A 21,005-nucleotide genomic window follows, 5' to 3' on the forward strand; every position below is an offset into this window, starting at 1 on the left:
TCAGCCCAGACTGGGTGCTTCTAGACATTCCAAGTGATTTTGTAAGCACCTATGTCTTCATATCCTTGTACGACTTGGAGGGGTTTTTGTTTCCTGCACTGAACCTTCAGTGATAGAAGCAGTCAGACTATCTGAGAAGAATGATAAAGAGTAAAAGGGCTCTGTGGTGTGTGGGAGGAATGTCACAATGTATGAAATCATTCATTTATTCAACATGTAACAGACACAAAGTGGGTGCTATTGCTAGATACTAGGAATATCAGCCTGCCCTGAAGGAACTTACACAATCTGATGATTCAAGATATGATGACAGAAATATATTGGGGCACTATGTGCTCACAGACATGTTCTCATTAATTTTGGAGAGGTCATGAAGGAGGTGACCTATAAGCCTGGTTTTAAGGCATGAGTAAGAATTAGCCAGTTAAGAGGAAAGAGAAAATCATTCTATCAGTACCAGTGTAAATTATGAAAAAATATTTTAAAATTTCTATATTCACACCCCCCCAACATAACTTCCCACAAGAGAAGAGAGAGCAGATGTGTGTTTCTAAAGACCTTAGAGGAGGGGGCTAGAGATAATGCAGAGTTTCCTAGGTAGGAGGGAGTAGCAGGAGTTTGAAAGTATTTTGAGTAAGCAGTTGACTTGAGAGACAGAGAGAGTCTGGGCTTCTCTAGAGACTAAGGGTAAGGGAGCCAAGCTGGCCTCAACTTTTCAGTCCTCTTTACTCCCTCACTTTTCACACAAAAAAAATCAGAATGGCATGGAATTCCATGTCGAAGGCCAGGTTCAGTGCCAGGGTCTGTACTTACTAGCTGTAAGGCCTCGGATGTATTATTTAACTTCTTTTAATCTGTTTACTCATCTGTGCAATGGGGATAATAATATCCCTTTCCCACAGTCTTGTGAAGGTCAAACAAGATAACAGATGTGGAGGAAAATGCTGTAAATTACAAACACTATAAAAATATTAGTCACTGTTATCAAATAGGTAACTATGTCTTATTGATTCTATCTCAGATACATCTCTGTTACAAACCGAATTGTGTCCACCCCAAATTCATATGATGATAATGTGACTGTAGTTGGTAACTGGGCCTTTAAGAAAGCAATTAAGGTTAAAGGGAGCATAAAGGTGGGGTGTTAACCTGATAGGATGGTGTCCTTATTAAGGAGAGGAAGTAAGGGACTTCCCAGTGTTTGGGACTTCGCTTTCCAATGTAGGGGTTGCAGGTTTGATCTATGGTCAGGAAGCTAACATCCCAAATACCTTGAGGCCAAAAAACCAAAATATAAAACAGAAGCAATATTGTAAGAAAATGCAATAAAGTTTTTTTTTTTTTTAAAGAGGAATGGCCACTAAAACCCTCTCTCCATGTGAGTACAGAGGGAAGGTCCCGTAAGGGAAGGGCATGGCGAGAAGACAGACATCTACAAGCCAGGAAGAAAAGTCTCTCCAGAAACCAACCCTGATGGCACCATGATCTTGGATTTCTAAGCTCCAGGACTGTAAGAAAATAAATATCTGCTGTTTAAGACATCCAGGCTCCCGGATTTTATTACAACAGCCTGAACAGCCTAATATAATCTTTCCCACCAATTCTACTTCTCTTCACTCCACCCCTGCCCCTGGTCCTGATTTTGTTCAGGCCCTTATCTCCTCCATATCATCTCTGCAGACCTCTCTGTATTCTCAAATGCTGCTAGAAGAATCCTTCCAAAGAGTATACTCAAAAACTGACTAGGGAGAGGAGACACCAGTCCATGCGTCCTACCAACCTCCCAGAATCCTTCTCGCTGGACTCAATCTTGGCTGAGTAACGCACGAGCCACCAGGAAGGACCCTGAATCAGAATGATTGGCCAGAGACAATCTGGAAACTAGCCTTATTACCATAAATCTGAGACTGCGAGTCATGTGGCAAAGCAGTTCTCCTGGATTTGCTTATCCTGCTGCTCTCTGAGCAGTCACCTCTTCCCAACAAAGACTCTTTGCTTTGTCAGAAAAACAAAAACAAAATACAAAAAACCTGCCTAGGACACAGGACTATCTTCTACAGCAGAAAAGACTCAGCTGAGCACAAGACTCCTCTAAACTTGATTCACCTGACTTTTTAGGTTTGCCTCCTGTCCTCCCATCACATACCCTATGCTCCAACCTCATTGAAATTCTTATTATTGCTCGTTCTGTGCTCTTCTACAGTTCTCCATTTTCACCTGCACAGTTCCTCCTCCTTAAACTGACTTTTCCCCTTCCTGATCACCCCTCCTTCCATCAACTTCTCATTCACACTGCCTCACTTTTTCCATTGGCACATCTATTTATCCCTCAGCCCTGGATCAAGTGACATCTACTCCCTGAGGCCTTAGACAGCATTTTGCATACCCTTCTCTTATAAAACTTATCTCATTGTTTTATAAACATTATTTTCAGACACTTCCCTACTAGATTCTGAGAACCTGAAAGAAAGATACCTATTCATCACTGAATCTTCTTTTGTACTTGAAACAAAGCAGGTACTGGATATACGTGTCTTACATAAACAAACCAAAAAGACCCACAGTCCAGACAAGACATACACAAAAAAATTAAACAACAATGGCAGTTGAGGAACCACAAGTTATGTATTGGGTATCCTCCATGGCACCTAGCCCAGTGTCTTGTACATAGTAGACTCAGTAACAACACTGAATTAAATTTCAAATGAAAAGTAAGAGAAAATAAGAACCACAAATCTGGGAGAACTCCAGGATGGGATTTCAAGGCTGGTACCCACTAATATGGGCTTCCCTGGCAGCTCAGCTGGTAAAGAATCGGCCTGCAATGCAGGAGACCCCGGTTCAATTCTTGGTGGTTGGGAAGATCCCCTGGAGAAGGGAATGGCCACCCACTCCAGTATGCTGGCCTGAAGAATTCCATGGACAGAGGAGCCTGGCAGGCTACACACAGTCCATGGGGTCATGAAGAGTCAGATATGACTGAGCGACTTTCACTTTCAGCTACTCTATAACCAAAGGTCCTAGCTGGGGCCTTCAAACTTAGTCCATACTCCTACTCCTCTATACCATACCTCCTCTGCTGTAGACCATGAGCTCTTTTGAAGTGGGGAGGCATGAGAGTCTCTTACTCATCTTCGTTATCTTGCATTCTTTACGTGTTGGTATTTAGCCAGATGTTTTGCACGTGATAAGCATCCAATAATGTCTTTTACATTTTGCTAAAAACCAAAGATTATGCTGAATCTGGGGGGATCAGAATAGGCTGCAGATAAGAAAAATAGAAATCCAGATCAGGGACACAGCAGGAGTGGAATTTGTTTCTTGTTGCTGTTCTGACAAATCACCACAAACTTAGTGGCTTAAAACAATAGAGATTCCTTATCTAACAGTTCTAGAGATTAGATGTCTGAAAACAGGTCCTACGGGGCTAAAATTGAAGTGTTAAGACTGTGTTCCTTCTACAAGCTCTAGGGGAAAATCTGTTTCCTGACCTTTTCCAGTTTCTAGAGACTGCTGCATTCCTTGGCTGATGACCCTGCATCCTCTTGACCTCTGCTTCAGTTGACACATCTCCTCTCATCCTGACTCTCCTGCCTCCCGCTTTGAGGACCCTTGTGGCTACATTGAGCCCACCCAGATAATCCAGGATAATCTTCCCCTCTCGAGCTCTTTAACTTAATCTTATCTGCAAGGTCCCTTTTGCTACATAAAATAACATATTCACAGGTTCTGGGGATTAGGATGTGGGTACTTGGGGAGCCATTATTCTGTCTACCACAAGGAATAAAGCTGAAGACATAAAAATGCACAACTAATGTTAGGAGATGGACCTTTCTTGCTGAAGCAGAGGACTCACAAATATTAGAGCCAAGTAAGATAGGAAAACTAGATTGAAGAGGCCTTGGGGTTTGGAGATGATAGAGATCATTGAATACTAGAGTAAGCGTTGGCTTTATCCCGTATAAAGTAAGAAAACTTTGAAGGTGGGTGAGCAGAGAGTCAATGATGAAAGAAGTAATCTAGCAGACTCCAGAAGTATGCAGACCCTAGAGTATGTGAATTTGGTAGTCAAATAAAGCAAAAACAAAAGGTTTTGGATCAGGACTTCCCTGGTGGTCTAGTACATAAGAATCCACCTGCCAATACAGGGACACAGGTTCAATCCCTGGTCCAGGAAGATTCCACATGCCTTGGGGCAACTAAGCCCGTGTGCCACAACTACTGATCCTGAGCTCTAGAGCCTGGAGCCTCAACTATAAATTTTTTTTTTTTTTAAGTTTGGGACCAAGAAACCACACAAGAGTGAATATACTACTGTGTACTGTCTTGTCACGTCTCTCCTTTCTGGTAGATGTCCCATGATAAATGACTGATGAATTATTTCCTCTCTTGAATTCTAATATTTTTTTGTCTAGTGGAAGTTTTCAGTTGTGTTAAAATTCTGTCCTAGAAGAGTCAGCTATGGCAATTGGGAAAGTGTGTTTGGAGTATGGGGGGAGGAGGAGAGGGGATAAGATGTGAGTTAATTGATTTGTCCAACTGACTGGAGGAGGTTGAGGTTTTCCAGAGCTTCGCAAAGACAGGGACTTCACTGTTTGGTTGTAAACAACACCTAACTCAGACTGACCTACAACAAAGCAGAATTTACTAGCTTTAAATAGCATCAATATGCCGATAATTTTTAAATTGATACTGCCAGCCTGAATCTCCGGTCTCACACACACCAAAATGCCTCAGCTTGGATGTCCAATCAGCAAATCAAGCTAAACATGGCTAAAAATATTGTTTCTGATCTTCCCTTTCTGGCTGTCCCTCACCAAATCTATTCCTCCCACAATCTTTCTCCATTTCAGTCAATGAAAACTGCATTCTCCCAGTTGCTCAGGTCAAATGCTTTGGCATTAATTTTCAATCACCCTCAACATCCAAACTGTCAAAAAATTCTGTTGGCTCTTCAAGTCCATTAAAAATCTGATCATTTCTCTCTACTTGTGCAGCTACTACACTGCTCCAAACCACCATCACCTCTCACCTGTATTATTGTAATAGCCTTCTCACCGGTCTTCCTGCCCATGCCTTTATTCCTTTCTTCCATGCAGGAGCCAGAAGATCCTTTAAATCTTAAGTTAGATCATGTCACTCTTCTGCTCAAAATCTTCCAATGGTTACTATCTTAGTTAGAGAAAAACTAAAGTCCTTGCAACAGCCTACACTATCCTGCACCATATGGCTTCTGGTTACCTTTTTGACCTCATCTTTTTAAAAAACAATAATTTAATTAAGTTATTTTTGGCTGTGCTGGTCTTCGTTCCTTCATGGGATTTCTCTAGTGGTGGTGAGCAGAGGCGATTCTTGTTTCAGAGCACGGGCTCTAGAGTGTTCAAGCTTCAGTAGTTGCAGTTCCCTGGATCTAGAGCACCAGCTTAGTAGTTGTGGTACACAGGCTTGGTTGCTCCATGGAATGTGGGATCTTCCCGGACCAGGGATCGAACCTGAGTCTCCTGCATTTGCAGGTGGATTCTTTTCCACTGAGCCACCAGGGAAGCCCTGATCTCATCTTTACTACTCTTTCCCTTGCTCATCACATTTGTCACATTGACCTCCTTCCTGTTCCTCTAACACATCAAGCATAGTATGTACTTGACATTTCCTCTGGATCATTCTTTCCCCAGATAGTCTCATGACTCAATTCTTCACTTCCCTCAGCTTTTAATCCAAGACCTCATCTTAATAGTGAGGTCTGCTCTGATCATCCTATTTAAAATTGTAACCCTCTTCACCTCTATTCCATTTCCTTTTTTTTTTTTTTTAATTTTGGCTGTGCCAAGAGACATGAAATCTTAGTTGTTCCCTGACCAGGGATCAAACCCTCGGCCCCTGCATTGGCAGAGTGGAGTCTTAACCACTGGACCACCAGAGTAGTCCCTCAATTTTATTTTTGTTAACACTGATCACTAACACCTGTACATTTTATTTAGTTTATTGTCCACCTTTTTTCCTACCCAGAAGAGCAAGGAGTGCGAGATGTATGCTTCTTTCTTTTTTTTTTGGGGGGGGTGGTCATACCACACAGCTTACAGGATCCCAGTTTTCTGATCAGGGATCGAACCCTGGCCCCTGGCAGTGGACCATCAGGGAATTCCCTGTATGTCTTTTTCGGTTTACAGATATGTCTTCAATGTCCAAACAGTATCTGACATATAATCAATTATTCAGTTAATACTTATTGAATAAATGAATGAAAAGTCAAGGTAATAACTTCAGGCATGGCTGGAGTCAGGTTCTCAGCATGTTATTAGAATTCCTTCTTAGTTTTGTTTTCCTCTGCATTGACTTCATTCTCAAACAGGCTTGAGATCTTATGGTGATGGCATGATGGCCCCCAACAGCTCCAGATTTACATTCTCACAATCCAGCAGCCTTCCCACTCTGGGAAGAAAGTGCCTGTTTCCTGATGATCCCAGTGAAAGCCTTAGAAATGAGTTTTATATTCTGGGTCAAGTGGCAATCCCTAAAACAGTACCAAAGATAGAGCAAGAAGATGCAATGACTGGCCAAACCTGGGTCATGGGGACCTCCTGGGACAGGCGTGAAATTCCGTTCTACATAGACTCAGAACAGGAGAACGTCAAGTTCCCTAAAAGGAAATGGGGTGCTACAACTTGAAGAGGGATATAGGCTCCGCCGGCAGAAACAACAGATGTCCATCACATAAATGATGACCCACCCAGCAGACCTCATCCAGAACAGCATTGTTGTCCTGCCTCTCCAACATCCAACATTTTCCTCTCCAACATTTTCACATCCAATCAGATCAACCTCTGAACGTTGGTCCTCTCTCTTAATTGCCTTTTCACCTGTCTCTAAGGTATTTCCCGATCCCTAAATGCCTGGTTCAAATATGATCTCCCTTATCTTGACTCTTTAACAGATGTGGTCTCTCTCCCACTACTGAGCATCCTACTTGTTTCTACTTCTCTTGTAGTTATCTTTTCACACTGTGCTCTATATCTTACTCATTCGTGTACATTATGAGCTGTTGTGGAAAAGGGCCGCTTCCCGCGCCCAAGCCGACACCTCACGCCCTCAGCAACTGCGGTGATTAGATACGCACCGGGGCCGCCAGGGCGCGCCAAGTGCCAGGCGCGAGGCCGCCGGGAGGGAGGGGGGGAAGCGGGCGGGGGGAACAGGAGGCGCTGTGATTGGCAGCTGCTGCAGTCAATCGGGCGCAGGCGGGGGCGGGGCGGGGCGGGCCGCCAGGGAGGCCCGTGGGCGAGAGGCGGGGCCTACATGAATGGGGCGCGCGGCGCGCGGCTGCAGTCGGCGCTCGGGGGGGAAGCGAGAGTCCCGGCCGGGAGTGGGTGGGAGGAAGCGAAGTGTTGGGGGGAGGGAAAGAGCGCGGGGGGCGGGGAGGGGCAGCGCCGGGGCGGCGCGCTGAGAGCGGCGAGGCGGCGGGCGTGAGCGAGAGCAGTGGCCGCGGTGCCTGTCGCTGCGCTGCCGCTCTCCGCTGCGCCGCCTCCTGTCGGACTCCGAGGAGCCCCCGACCCGGCGGAGGAGCAGGGACTGGGGTAGCCGGCACTGAGGGAGGAGCCGGGTCCGAGTGGCCGAGCCCAGGACCCCCGGGGGTGGAGGTGGGGGGGCTGAGGCCCCCGAGGGGGCCCCGTCGCGATGGGCAACCTGGAGAGCGCCGAGGGGGGCCCGGGCGAGCCCCCCTCTGTCTCGCTCCTGCCGCCGCCAGGCAAGATGCCTATGCCGGAGCCCTGTGAGCTGGAAGAGAGGTTCGCCTTGGTGCTGGTGAGAGCCGATCCTGTCCCTTCCCCCTCCTACCGCCCCCCCGCCCCGATCTCAGCGCCCCGGGTAGGACTTTGCCGGGTTCCTCGGTCCGGCCCACCCCTTCAGTCAGGGCCCCCGACGGCCCTCGACCACCAGCGCCTTCCCAGGCGCTGAGCAGCCCCGTCGGGGACCTCCCGACCGAAGCGTCTATCTCTGGACACTTAGGAGGAGGGGTCCCTAACCCGGGACCGCCCCGGTATCCAGAGTTCTTCCTCTTCCCTCCCGCTTCTGCCGCCCTTCGCACTTCTCCCCACTTCCCTGACAGCCTCCCCAGATCCCTGGGATTCTCATTTCTCAATCTTTGGCGGGAGAGGGGGAATTCAGCAGCTCCGGGCCGGCCCGTTCCTCAGCCTCAGTCCGGGTTCTCTGACTGGGGAGACCGCCTCTCGTGTTAACATGGAGGCTTTCCAGGGAGTGGGTCCTACTCCCAGCCCAGACCAGATGTTTAGGGGAGAGGAGGGGGAGTGGAGGGGGGCTGGCAGCCCTTGAAGCGGGTGGAATAAAGAGTGATGCCATTCTACTTATTTTCAGAACGGCCTGCAGGCATCCTGCAAAGTTTCGGTGGGTTTGCCTAAAAGGGCTGAACATGTGGATAAACCATTTCACTAGTGTATTTTTCCAATTGAAACAATACACAAACCATCCTGCCTCCCCCACCACCCCGCTTTTTATGTTAAGCCCTAGTGGCTGGTTTTTGTTTTGTGCCTGTGCTGCTTTTTAGTCTTTCTGTAGGTTCCTAAGTGGTCTGTATGAGTGAGGTTTTAGGGCTGACTTTGGGACCCTCCTTTGATGTGGGGATTGGACATTGATGTCAGTGTCTCTCTGGACCCAGAGGATCTGATCGATATCCCTGAGATGGAGACAGAGAATATGTTGGAGCTAAAAATGAAATTTTTGAGAAAGTGAACTAGGTGATGGAACACTTGCTAACAGAGGTAAATCTTAGAGAAACTTGGGGAAATAGTTCCTGGTTGCTCCAAGAACTCTCTTAGAGGCAGTGCCAATGCTGCCTTTATTGTTACTATGGCCAGAAGGGCTGACTTTGCCTTTGCCTGTGAGGAGGGATAAGTTGTGGACTTAGCAGCCTTATTGGATTTCATCTGCTTTGGAATAGGAAGATTAGATCTGTTGGCATCAGTGAAGCTGTCTAGAGATCCTGGCCTCTCCAATGGTACAGAGCCTGACATCAGCCCATTGGCACCGTAACGGGATCAGAGAGGGTCCACAGGGTTCCAAAGGGAAGCTGGCACCTCTCTTGCCCATCAGCTCTGTGAAGGGCTTGAGGGATCTGAGCCACACATCCTGTGCCCTCTGCATTTCCCCTAGCCTCCTCAGGGGGATGGGGTGAGTCAGTGATTACTAATGTGCTGTGGCCATCTCAGAGGCTGAGGAGGAGAGCCTGGGACTTGGTGCCCTTGAGAACAAGAGCTCAACTGTTGGGAAAAAGAGTAGGAGGGAATCTGCACTCCCGTAAGGGTGTGAAAACCCCGATCGAGTGGCATGAGGTAGCTGCAGAACTGGAAAGAAAGGGCTGTTCAAAGGTGGACTGGATGGGGGGCTGCCTTAGGAAGGGGCTACCAGGCTGGTTGTTGTGAGAGCTCAGAACCAGAGTTGGTCATGTCCTCTTTGGAGTTCGGTTGACACGTTTGTTTAGTTAGTTGGCAGGTTAATGGCTTAATATTCACAAAATGTACGAGGTATCCTGATTACTAGCCAGCAAGCCCAGGTCAAGCCAGAGACCTGACCACCCACTTGCAAGCCTTCCTTTCTGTATAAAGTTTTCATTTGTTTGCTTGTTGCTTTTGTTTTGATCTTTCTGCTGCTGATGGGAAGTTGGGACAGGGCAGGCCCGGGGCTAGTTGTTTTAGAAAAGGAGGGGATTTTACCTCTTTTTTCCAACACAGGGAAATCATGCTTTCTTGGAGATTTCAGTTCTTCTCTGGGGCTCTTAAAGATCCCTCTTTCCTCTGTTCCTAAAATATGCCCTTTCCACTATCCTTTGGAACTCCATTGGCTATTGGCTGTTTGACCCTGGAACAGGCTCAGATGTATTTCCTAACAGCCAGGATAAACTTAGTAGAGTAGAAAAGGCAGGAGCTCTGACTTAGCAATCATCTTAACCTCTCTGAGCCTAGATTTTTTTTATCTGTACAATGGGGCAAATGAGTCCCATCCTGGTGGGGTTTTGAGAATTAAGTGGCGTGCTGTGATTCATGGGGTCGCGGAGAGTCGGACACGACTGAGCGACTGAACTGAACTGAACTGATGTATATAAAATGCTTAGCATCAGGTACTCATTATAGATTTGTTTCTTTTTTTGATTATGTGACAGGTTGCTCCTTTTTCACCATTTTCTTTCCCAGATTGTCAGCCTCACTGTAATTGATGTGGTTTATGAAAAAGTTATTTGTTGATTTTGCTGAGGTGATGCGCTGGTGTCCTGGTTAAGCATATGCATTTTCAAGTCAAAATGGGCTCATATATGGTTCCTCACAGTCTCCAGTTAGAAGAGTATTTGACCTCCAGCAGGTTACTTAATCTTTCTAAGTCCTGGGTTCCTCTTATAAATGAAGGTAATAATAGTATTTCCCACTTGAGGTTATTGTGTGAATTTAACAAAACTAGAAGTTAAGTCCTTAGTTAGCATAGTCTGGCATCTACTATATGCTCAGTAAATAGTAGTTTTTAAATGTGTAACTTTCAGCTGTGACTCAGATCTGAGCGCACTTGTATTCCCAGAAAAGTATTTTCAGTTCAGAAATCTGATGAAACCAGTTACCCCATTATGTATAGCCAGTCCCAGGATATGCTGCTGCTGTCACATGGAGGGCTTCCCCAGTCCCAATATATCTATGGAAACCACCCCCCTGAAAAACACCCTGGCTGGGGAAGTTGTATCACTGCTGAGTCAAGACCACAGGCTCCCCGCTTTTTGGTGCAGACACATGATCTGACCCACAATCTGTCAGCTGAGGTTGGAGAACTGAGGTCTGAAGCCATGAGGTGATTTGTGTAGGACATTGTTCCCAAGAATGCTGCTCCAGTCCAGTGCCCTCACCTGGGGCTTTACTCCTGGTGTGCTGAGATGCTGCCCTTCTCTCCTCTGGGGGCACCTGACATCCCAGATGGATCCCCTTTGCCTGGATCAGCTTCCACCATTTATTCTTTGTCCAGTACAAACAGTATTATTTTCTAGATGTGCCCTCATATTAAAAAGGTTGTGAAGCTGCTATGTTACACTGTTTCCTTGGGATCCTCCGTTACCCCATGTCTTGACAGCAGCCCCTATTCTGTTGAAGACTGAGAGTTTAGGATGGGCAGTTATTGGAGCTCCTCTTTATTAACACCAGGATGAGAGCCAATCTCTGGTCTGGTAAAGCCCCCTTCTGTGTTTTGGCCCTGGCTGGATTACTACCCAATCTTAGTTGCTTAGAAGCTCGTATGCTGGCCAGTGCTGGCGTAGAAAGGGGAGACAGTGGGCTTTCATGGTCTTAAAAGGATAGCTTTTCCTGTTTGCACCGATTTTTCTATTTGCTGGCTTATTACAGATTTGAGATGAAGTCTAAAGGTTCTGATACCAGAAAAAGCCCTGGATATCCCGCAAGAGGAGGCTCTCAGGGCATGAGGGTGGGGCTGTGTGACAGCCTTTCCCTGCCATGGCCCCTCCTTTCACATTTCCCTTGTGATGACTGATGACTTGGGGTTTTGCTCTAAGTGCAGCATTGATGTGGGAGCTAAACTGGCCTGGGTGCTAGTTGTCAAGAGACTTTGAGAAGCCTCCTTTGACACAGAAAGGGGCTGGGAAAAACTTGGACTAAATATCAAGTTCCAAATCGCCATGGTGGAAATGTTTTTCCCAGCCTTGGGGATTGTGGTGAATTAGTTCAGGCTGGGATAGGACTTGGGGGAGGGAAAAGGCTCTTGACAGAAGCTCTGGCCAGAAGAACCCCCTTGTTAAGAGACCCCATTGAGAAGACCCTAGGCCACAGAGAGGAGCCTAATTCCTAGACTTTTCCATGTGACCCTGTGTTAGACTGGGGAGGTGTAGGGCTGGGTGGGAGAGGGATGGAACTGATGCAGTGGAATCCTTGTGATTTGGGGATGTTTTCATTGCTCGTAGGGAGATTCAACCTTTGTTTCTTTTTTCTCTTGAAGTAATACTCATTCTCTAAAAAAAAATTTGAGCAATTTATAATTTAGATTGAAGGAAAAAAGTCCATGTTTTCTCCATTCCTTTAGCAAATGGAGACGTGTTCTAAAACTTTTCATATTTGTTTCTCTGTGTAGAGTTTTGTATCAATACAATGTTGTGATAGTAGTGTGTGTGTGTGTGTGTATACATACACATATTTATCCAATATGGCTTTTTTTTTTTTGCTTTGTTATTTCAGTAGTTTTCCCAGGCTAGTCACTGTAAACATTTTTAAATGCTTGCACAATGGTCCATCAAGTGAATGTACTATTGTTAACTCTCCTCCTATTGTTGGACATTGAGTTGTTTGCTTCTGTTTGCCGGCATAAACGGTGTTGTGATGAATATCTTGGTGTACATTTTCAATAGTTAGAGTTTTCCTTGGGATAGAAACCCAAAATTGAACTTGCCAGATTGTAGGATATAATGTTTTTCAGGTCCTAAATATGTGTTTCCAAATGATTTTTTTAAAAAAGAGATTAATTCATGTGGGTGTCTTTAAAGGGAGGGAGGAGGGTTGAAAACAGCTTATTTTCTCCAGATTATGAAAATAAAACACTTTTTAAGCGAATTTAGAAGGAAAAGGTTTGCAAAATATAAAATACATAAAAAAGTATAAAGAAGAGAATTAAAATCACCTGTAATCTCTCCATTTGCTTTTAACATTTTGATGTACTTATATTTTAACAGTTAGTCATACTGTGCATATTGTTTTGTAAGTTGATTTTTAATTTGACTATTTTAAGCATTTTTTCATTTGTTTATTCTTCAGTATTGAGATTTCACATCCACAGAGTTTTCCATAATATAGTATTTTATTAATGCCTTATCTTTCCTCCGTTTGTTTACTATAATTAACACTGTGATGAATTTTCTGTGCATAAATATTTGTGTGCATCTCTATTTCCTTGGGATAAATTACTGGAAGAGAAATTACTGGATCAAAGGCCTTTGAGCTGAAAAGGTTGTTCCAGTTGGCTTTTCCACTGACAATGTGTCTCCTTTCTTGATAAGCTAATCATTACTGAATGGTTTAACTTTAAATACTTTTGCCAATTTAATTAGCCAGTATCTTGTAGTATTAGTAGTAGCTTGTTCTAATTTACATTTCTTTGAGCATTTCCTCATAAGTGTTTTGGCCATCTTTTATATGTGTTCGTAGTTCTCTGTTGGGGGTTTTATTATGTATACATATTTCTGTGTAAAAAAATGTATACACTTTCCACACTTTTTCATTATAAAATATTTTGCATGTATGAAAGAGCATATGTAACTATAATGTAAGATTTTAAAATAACGATAAAATGGGTACCAGTATATCCGCTGGGGAGTTCTTAGAATTGCTTCTTGCCCCTTAATTTCTTCTCCCTGCTTGTTTATCTGGGATGAGAAAGCCCTTTAGCTCAAGACCTGCGGGATCTGTGTCTGCAGCTGGGACGGCCCAGGTGGCAGCCACACCAGTGCCTCATGGCTGTGTCTATCGGGAAACAACTCTACAGCTGGTGAGAACAGGAACTGGCTGTGGTGGAAATAGCTAATCTTCAATGAAGTGAAAAAAGAAGCCAAGGTGGAGAGGAAATGAGACCACAGATCCTCCCCTGCCCCTGGGCTTGCCTGGGAAGGCTGCTCGGAGCCAGGGCCCCGGTTCTGCGGTCGAAACCAAAGAGTCTGCCCCAGAGCTGAGTGCAGTCGGCCCAGGGGACAGTAGTGCTGGCTGCCTGAAGCCAGCGTGTAATCTGGTCAGCCAGGCTGGTCACCTCCATTCTGGGGAAATGTTTCTCCCAAGTCTGAGCTGAGTTGAAGCAGTGCCAGGGAAAGGCCGGGGGTTCATTCCAGTTCGGAAATGCTCTTCAGAGAAGAGGAAGGACCTTTTTCTTTGAAGATAAGAGAGGGTACTGTCTCCACATAGCCCCCACCCCCTGCTTCTTGCCTTGTACTTGAGAGTCCCCTCTCTGAATAGCACCATATGGAAACTTAGGGTATTAAGACTGTCATCCACGAAGAAGGTTCTGGAATAGAGATCAACTAGGCAGCTAGAATTCCCGAGTTCCCATCTCCAGTCTCTCTTTGCCTCCCTCAGCAGAGCTACATTTTTATATCTTGTTTTCCTTGCATGGGAGAATGAGTCCCCCAGGAAAGATGTAAAGGTGTCAGCCTGCCTCTTGTCTTTGAGATACTCTGGTTGTCTTCGCCTCCCACCCTCCTCTATGCTTCTTCTGTTTTCATCTTTCTGAATCCTCTTCCCAGAGTCTCTTATGCTTTCTGTCTTCCATCACTTCACAACAGAACTGTGGGTTGGAAGTTTGTGTGTTGGGTAGAGGAGGACCTGGATAGGTTTTGGGGGAACAGTTTTCCCCACTCCCTTTACTAATATGCATATTTTTCTCAGTTTATAAAGTACTTTGAGGTACTTGAAGGGTGTTCTAAGTAATATTCAGAACCACATGGGGAGAACAGAATTATTTATGTGACTAGTTTTACAAGTAGAGGAAGGATTTCGGCTGTTGAATACCCATGAAGGTTCAGTTCTTGTCCTCATCTCTTTCCTTGTTCCCTCCTTATACCACCTTCTCATCCTCTCCCAGGTTATTCCCAGGGCTGGCTGGGCTGATGGTCCTGCCTCTGAGTCCCTGAAAACATAAAGGAGGAAGTGATGTACTTTCCTCTTCCCCTGCTTGCTCATTTCTACTCAGATCTAGACTAGAGAGTGTCATAGCCCTCCTCCGATTGCTCAGCCCCTCTCTAAGGAAGAGCAGGGTGGTGTTTGGGTACTTTCAGAGATGGTTATCTGTTTTACGAACTATCTACAGTTTAGAGCAGAGTTAGTTTCCTCTCAGTTTTTACCAGCTTCCTTGCAGGGAGCTGAGAAGCCAGTCCCTAGATCCTCCCAGTATTTCCCATGAAGCCTTAAAAACATGATATTTTGAAAGAAAAAGCACCAGTTTTGGAATCAGAAAACTTGGGTTCTGATCCAGCTTGATAGCCTTTTTTCTCCCCCCAACTGATGACCATTGGCAAAGTCTGTAACTTTTCTGATTCAGTCACATCTTTATGAAATGATTATACCTACGTTACAAGGTTTTGAAGATGTTTAAAGTAAACAGCATAGTGAAAATACTGTGTAATCTGTAAAGGTTCTGCAGTTAAATATTCGTGGCATATACATTGCCCACTGTATGCCACCTCTTAAAGTGGTTTTCAGATGGGGCAGGTATTGTCCCAGGGGGAGTTTTTGGCAAGTGAGGATGTTTTGGTATCACACTGACTAGGGGAGTTGGGGTGGCTTGACATTTAGTGCCCAATGCCTAGGAACTGTAAACATCCACAGTGTTTGGGTCAGTCCCACACAATAAAGAATGATCCTACCCAAAATGCTAATAGCACTTCTGCTGAGAATTATCTTCTGTTAATCTGTACCTCATTGTTTTGTGTTCCCATTGGGGATGAAGTTTTCAGTGCAGTAAAAGTAAAGGCAGAGCAACAGTTTTTGGTTTTCTCATGGTTTTCCCATTTCCTGGTACACCTTCAAGGAAGAGCTGGACCTCCATCTTTTTATTACCTCTGTCTATAGGTTTAAGGGCAGATTCCCTGGTTCCTTCTGTACTGTGAGTTCTACCCTACAACTTGTCAAGGAGCAATTAGGGGTACACATTTCACTGTTGACCTTTACTAACCCCATTAGCTCCTCAGGCCGGGGGAAGTGTTCTTTTAGGTTGGGAATATGTTTAAGAGCTCTTTAAACAGTGTTTCTGGATCTTTTGAATAAAGGACGCTTTTGAAAATCTGCTTAAATTTGTGACTCCTAATTCTAGGCATGCACACAGCCCTTTAGGGTTTTAAGCCCGTTCTTGGGTCTACTAGGGAACCCCTTGCTTTGAGCCTAGAGAAATAGAAAGCGAGACAAGGAGAAGCCAGTGTAGGAGCTCCTTTATACAGACAGTACTCAATATTTTAATAAGAGGAAGGGAGTTGTTTATCAGTTCAGATAAAAGGATGCCTCTGTTGGTGGATCCAAAAAGAGAGCATGTTGAAACTTGGTTGACTGCCATTCAGACGGAGATATTCTGGTCCCTGAACATCTTAACTTTGACCAAGGATACTTTGTGGTGAGGTTTGCCCCTTTGAGTCAGACCCTCAACCTCCAGGAACATCCAGGTAGGGATGGCAGGAGGTACTTTGACAAGCCAGGGGAACCAGGGACGTCCTTGCAGTGAGGCCCAAAGCTTAGGTCATCTCCCTGTGTTTGGAGGTGTTACCTGCCCAAACTGCAGCTCTCTCCCACAGGCCTAAGGTCTCTGGGGAAATCCAGGCGGTTGTGGCTTCGCTGGGCATGCCTTAAAGGGGATTTTTGACAGTTTCTAGCAGTTACTTCTATGCATAAATCCTTTTGCTTTCTGCCTTACCAAGAAAAACAAAAAAGACCTTTGCTTTTATTGACTGCTCAGAATATTTCATACCAAAATTTTGTGAAGAAAAATTCAGATCTTTGATGGGCTTTATTTATTATGAAAAAAAATTTTTTTTTTCGGGACGGTGTTAAGAATGTTTTTTCTGGGTGGAGTCTCCCATCTCATCCTTATAGGAGTGGCTCGGTTTCTGCTCCACCAAATGCCTAGACTTAACTCTTATAGCTTAAAGAAAGAATTCAACATTTGTTGGGTATATGCCACATACTTTTACACGAATTATCTCATTAAACATGGCAGTTATTTTATGTCTGTTGTACAAGTGATGAAACCAGGGCTCAGAGGAGTTAACTAACCTGGAGAAGGTCTCAGCTTAAGTGTCACTTAGAGAGGCCTTAAGTAAAAATTTTTGTTTAGATATTTTTGTTCATGCTAAAAGGATTGATAGAAATACAGCTTCTAAAAGATGCTCATATAGATTTTAAAGAACAGAGACAATTTTCCGGAAGAATACAAATAAGTCTAATAATGAATACCTGTGAAATGCAGGGACGGAATAATAATAGGAAGAACAGGAAAGTCAAAGGAAATTTATGTTTATATATTATGTTGATATTTCTTACAAGGAGAATGTATTTATGTGTTAGTTATACAATTAAAAGTTAAAGAAAAATTTAATCTCATTAGAAATAAAAGAAATGAACATTTCAATAATACACTTGTATACTAATCATCAGGGCAAAATTTTAAAGATTGACAGCACCTGTGGTTGTCATTGGGCTCCCCTAATGGTTCAAATGGTAAAGAATCTGCCTGCAACACAGGAGACCCAGGTTTGATCCCTGGGTCAGGAAGATCCCTTAGAAAAAGGAATGGCTACCCACTCCAGTATTCTTGCCTGGAGAATTCCATGGACCGAGGAGCCTGGCGGGCTGCAGTTCATGGGGTCGCAAAGAGTCGACACAACTAAGTGACTATCACAGCGACATGGCTGCCACTAATAGTACATTAATACACGGTTAGGGGTAGTGTAATTTGGTACAGACATTTTAGAAGACATTTTGTAGAGTCTGCTGGTTTCATATGTGCATGCCCTTTAACTTGGTCATCTCATTTGTAGGAAACTGTCTTACAGAATTGTTTATGCACGTGCATGAAGGTGCATGGAAAAGATCCTCAGGACTGCATTGTTTACATCTGGGAGAAACCTGATTGTCCATTTCCTGTCCATATCTATTCCTTTACCGTTCATATCGTAACTTCAGGCAAATGCTGGGAGTTATCCTTCATTTTTCCTTCTGCTTTCTCCATACCCAGTCTCTTACCCTGCCAGTTCCATCTCCAAAAATATGTCTCAGATCTACCCCTTCTCTCTCTACTGCCTCAGTCCAAGCCAGTATCAACTCTGACTTGTATTACATCCAACAAATTGACCTCCCGATTTCTTCCACTGTCCCTTTCATCATCCTCACATCCATTTGCCACAAAGCAGCCAAATTTAAACTATAAGTCAAATAGCATTATTTCCTACCTAGGTTTCTAAATCTTTATAATGGTTTCCTTCTTGAAGGAAAAGAACAGCAAACTCCTGGCTTTGGCCCCTAAAAGTGCATTATTTTGGCTCCTGCTGACTTCTTTAACCTTACTCGCCTTCCTGATTGCTAGCCTCCACATTAGCCTTCCTTGAGTTAGGACAAGTTCCTTCCTTGTCTCAGGGCCTTTGCACAAGCTGTTTCCTCTCCAGGAATGTCTTGTCCTTGGATTTGCAAGTGGTTCAATCTAGTTTATGCTTCAGGGCTCAGTTTTAATAATATCGTCTCTCAGAGAGCCCTCTCTTTCTTATTATTCTCTATCTTAGCATCCTATTAACTTCTTTTGTGTCATTTTCTATTTTAAAATTATTTAATTGTTTATTATCTGTCTCCCCAGACTGTTGATTCCATGAGGGCAGAGACTTTCTGTATGCTTCTCACTGTCCACCCCAATACCTGGCACTGAGTAGGCCCTCAATAAATGGTTGTGGCTGATGGGAATCTCTGAGATATGTGTGTGTGTGTAAGTATAATAGTCTAAAAGGGGAATTAAAAGAAGACTATATATAATGCTTTATAAAGCAATGTGTGTATATAAATGTATAGAAAAAAGGCCTGGGACAATCAACACCAAGCTGTGGGTGCCTGTGGTTACCTGTGGAGGGGGGTGGATAGAGTTGGGGACCAAACAGTGATTCCTTTTTTATTCTGTAAGCTTTTGAGTTGATTAATTTTTTAAGCTACACATACCCACACATTTGTTCCTCCTTTAAGGGAAAAGGAGGAATAAAAATAGGGGAGGAAGATTCAACTTCTGCTGAAAAAAAGAAAGCTCCTGTCTCACTCTGCACTGATCCAAAAGAAGAGAGCAGGAGGGAGAAAGGACACCACTGGGGTCATCCCCTGCTCTGTTCTGAGCTGACAGTAGTTTTCACAGTAGGAAGAATCCTAAGAGATGCCCTTACGCCCTGAGGCTGTATTTTAAATTCATAAATGTAGGCACAATCTCGGTCCCCTCGGCACAGGCAGGTTGTATATTTTTAGCCTCTTTCATTTCTAGGCTATTGAAAGCTGTACCTCCAGCCTCAGCAGAGCTTTAGCAGAGGAAGTTAGCAAAGAGAATAAACGTGAGCTCTGGGCTTCACTGCAGCTAAGCTTCTCAAAGTTAAGTCAGTTCAGCAGCTGGGAACTGACTTAGGAAACTATGTCTCTAGATTCTAGTCTCCCAGAAACATGGATAGCTCATCATTTTCACAGCTAATGTTTGTTGCATGCTAATGGTAGGCTGGTCACTTGGCAGACTCTTTATACACATTATCTCACTTAATCTCCACAGCTTTATGAAGTAGTTACTATCATCTCCATTTTATAGATGAGGAAATGGAGGTCCAAGAAGGCTAAATATTAGCTCACCTAGGATCACACAGCAGGAAGGTGGTGAAGTCAGAATTTGAATCCAAGCAGTTTGACTCCAAAACCCGCATCCTTAACCACAATCTCCTTCTCTTTCTGGGGTCAGCACCTACCTCACCTTCAGTATTGCTTTGGTGGGGATTGTGTACATTAGGGCAGAAAACAGGGGAAGTAGGACAAGGCATGTTTTGCTGAGAGGTGTGATGGGAAGGTCTGGGCTTCAGCATCCCAGCCAGGCTTGGGTTTGAATCCCAGCTATCCCCTAGGACATTCACTGTCCAACAAAGCTTTCCTTCTTCATTACTCTGTGCCAGGGGTACCACTGGGTAAAAACAAAGATCACCTCTGCCTTCATGGGGTTTATGGGAATGCAGATATTAAATAAATAAGTACTTAATTACAAATCATATGTCCTTGGAAGGCAAAGGACAGGTTGTTACGAGAGAATGTAACCAACACTCCCCTCTAAATGAAGGCCAGAGGTATTCATTCATAAGAGAGACTTTCTACTTTCATCTAATTTTCCTTCCTTTCTTGCTTTACTAAGAAAATAGGTCTTAGGTGCCTGCTGTATATGCAACACTGTCTTGCGTGCTTTGGAGAATACCAAACAATAGAAGATAATTGGAAAGACAAAATATACATGTAGAACTGTACTTTGAACGACTAGAGAATTAAAGCAAGTGCATGTCCTTGGGTTATCTGTGAGGCTATCTGTGTGCCTCAGTTATTTTATCCATAACGTGGGGTTACTATTTGTCTTGCCCAGTCACATGTTTTTTGAGAAGACCAAATGAGATCATGAGGTGATGAGGGGCCACATAGCTCCAAGCACAGAAGGACTGGAGGGTTAGGAGTGCTAATCAGGCAGTGCTCTCAGAAGGACATGGACTTGAAGTCAGGTCTTAAAGGGGACAGGTGTGGATTAGGAGAGAGGAAGCAGAAGGCTAGAGCAGAATGGGAGGGGAGTAAAGAGGAAGAATTAGCCAGATCTATGAAGGGCAGCCAGGAGACCCACCTGTCAGGGTAGAATATCCTAGTTCTTGACACAGACATGAGCTTGAATCAGTACAGTTGGCCAGTTCACAGAGAGTTTTGTCTGAAGAACCCTTGATTGTTAGAAAAGGCTCTGGAGGCCTTCCTGCCCGGAGTTTCAGAGGGGAATAGAGATTGGTTCCTGGCCATTATGGTCTTGCTTGTAACAATGAATGAATGAAATATACAAGAAAACAAACAAATAAAACCACTCAGTCCTTACAGGTTAGAGAATAATATAAGTAAAACTGGATAGAAGATGATCCCAGATGTCACCCCTGAATTTCAGAAGTCTAAGGGCTTCCCTGATGGCTTAGATGGTAAAGAATCCACCTGTAATGAAAGTTACCCAGGTTCAATCCTTGAATCGGGAAGATCCCCTGGAGGAGGAAATGACAACCCACTCCAGTGGAGAATTCCTTGGACAGAGGAGCCTGGCGGGCTACGTACAGCCCATGGGGTCACAAAGAATTGGACACAGCTGAACAATGAACACTTTCACTTTCAAAAAATATAGATGCTTCTATTTCTAGTCACCAAGTTTGGGGCTAATTCTTGCCTTTGCCAAACTCATCTTGCCTTCCTTTAAAGTGG

At 44.3% G+C, this 21,005-nt stretch overlaps 1 protein-coding gene across 5 annotated transcripts in view; it reads left to right on the forward strand.

The window, feature by feature from the left end:
• Nucleotides 1–7,421: 7,421 nt before the first annotated feature.
• Nucleotides 7,422–21,005, forward strand: part of FMNL3 (formin like 3) — a 51,705-nt gene continuing 38,121 nt past the window's right edge. For 3 of the 5 annotated variants that reach the window (XM_055394070.2, XM_055394073.2, XM_055394074.2), the window contains exon 1: nt 7,423–7,794. In XM_055394070.2, coding sequence (XP_055250045.1) covers nt 7,669–7,794 — 126 coding nt within the window. In that variant the 5' untranslated portion in view covers nt 7,423–7,668. Of the gene's footprint in view, nt 7,795–21,005 lie in introns of all 5 variants that reach the window. The other 2 variants (XM_055394071.2, XM_055394072.2) reach the window with 1 other exon arrangement.

The sequence above is a fragment of the Moschus berezovskii genome, chromosome 6 (genome assembly GCF_049115385.1).
Source record: "Moschus berezovskii isolate FMDL1 chromosome 6, NW_MosBer_1.0, whole genome shotgun sequence".
Lineage (NCBI taxonomy): Eukaryota > Metazoa > Chordata > Mammalia > Artiodactyla > Moschidae > Moschus > Moschus berezovskii.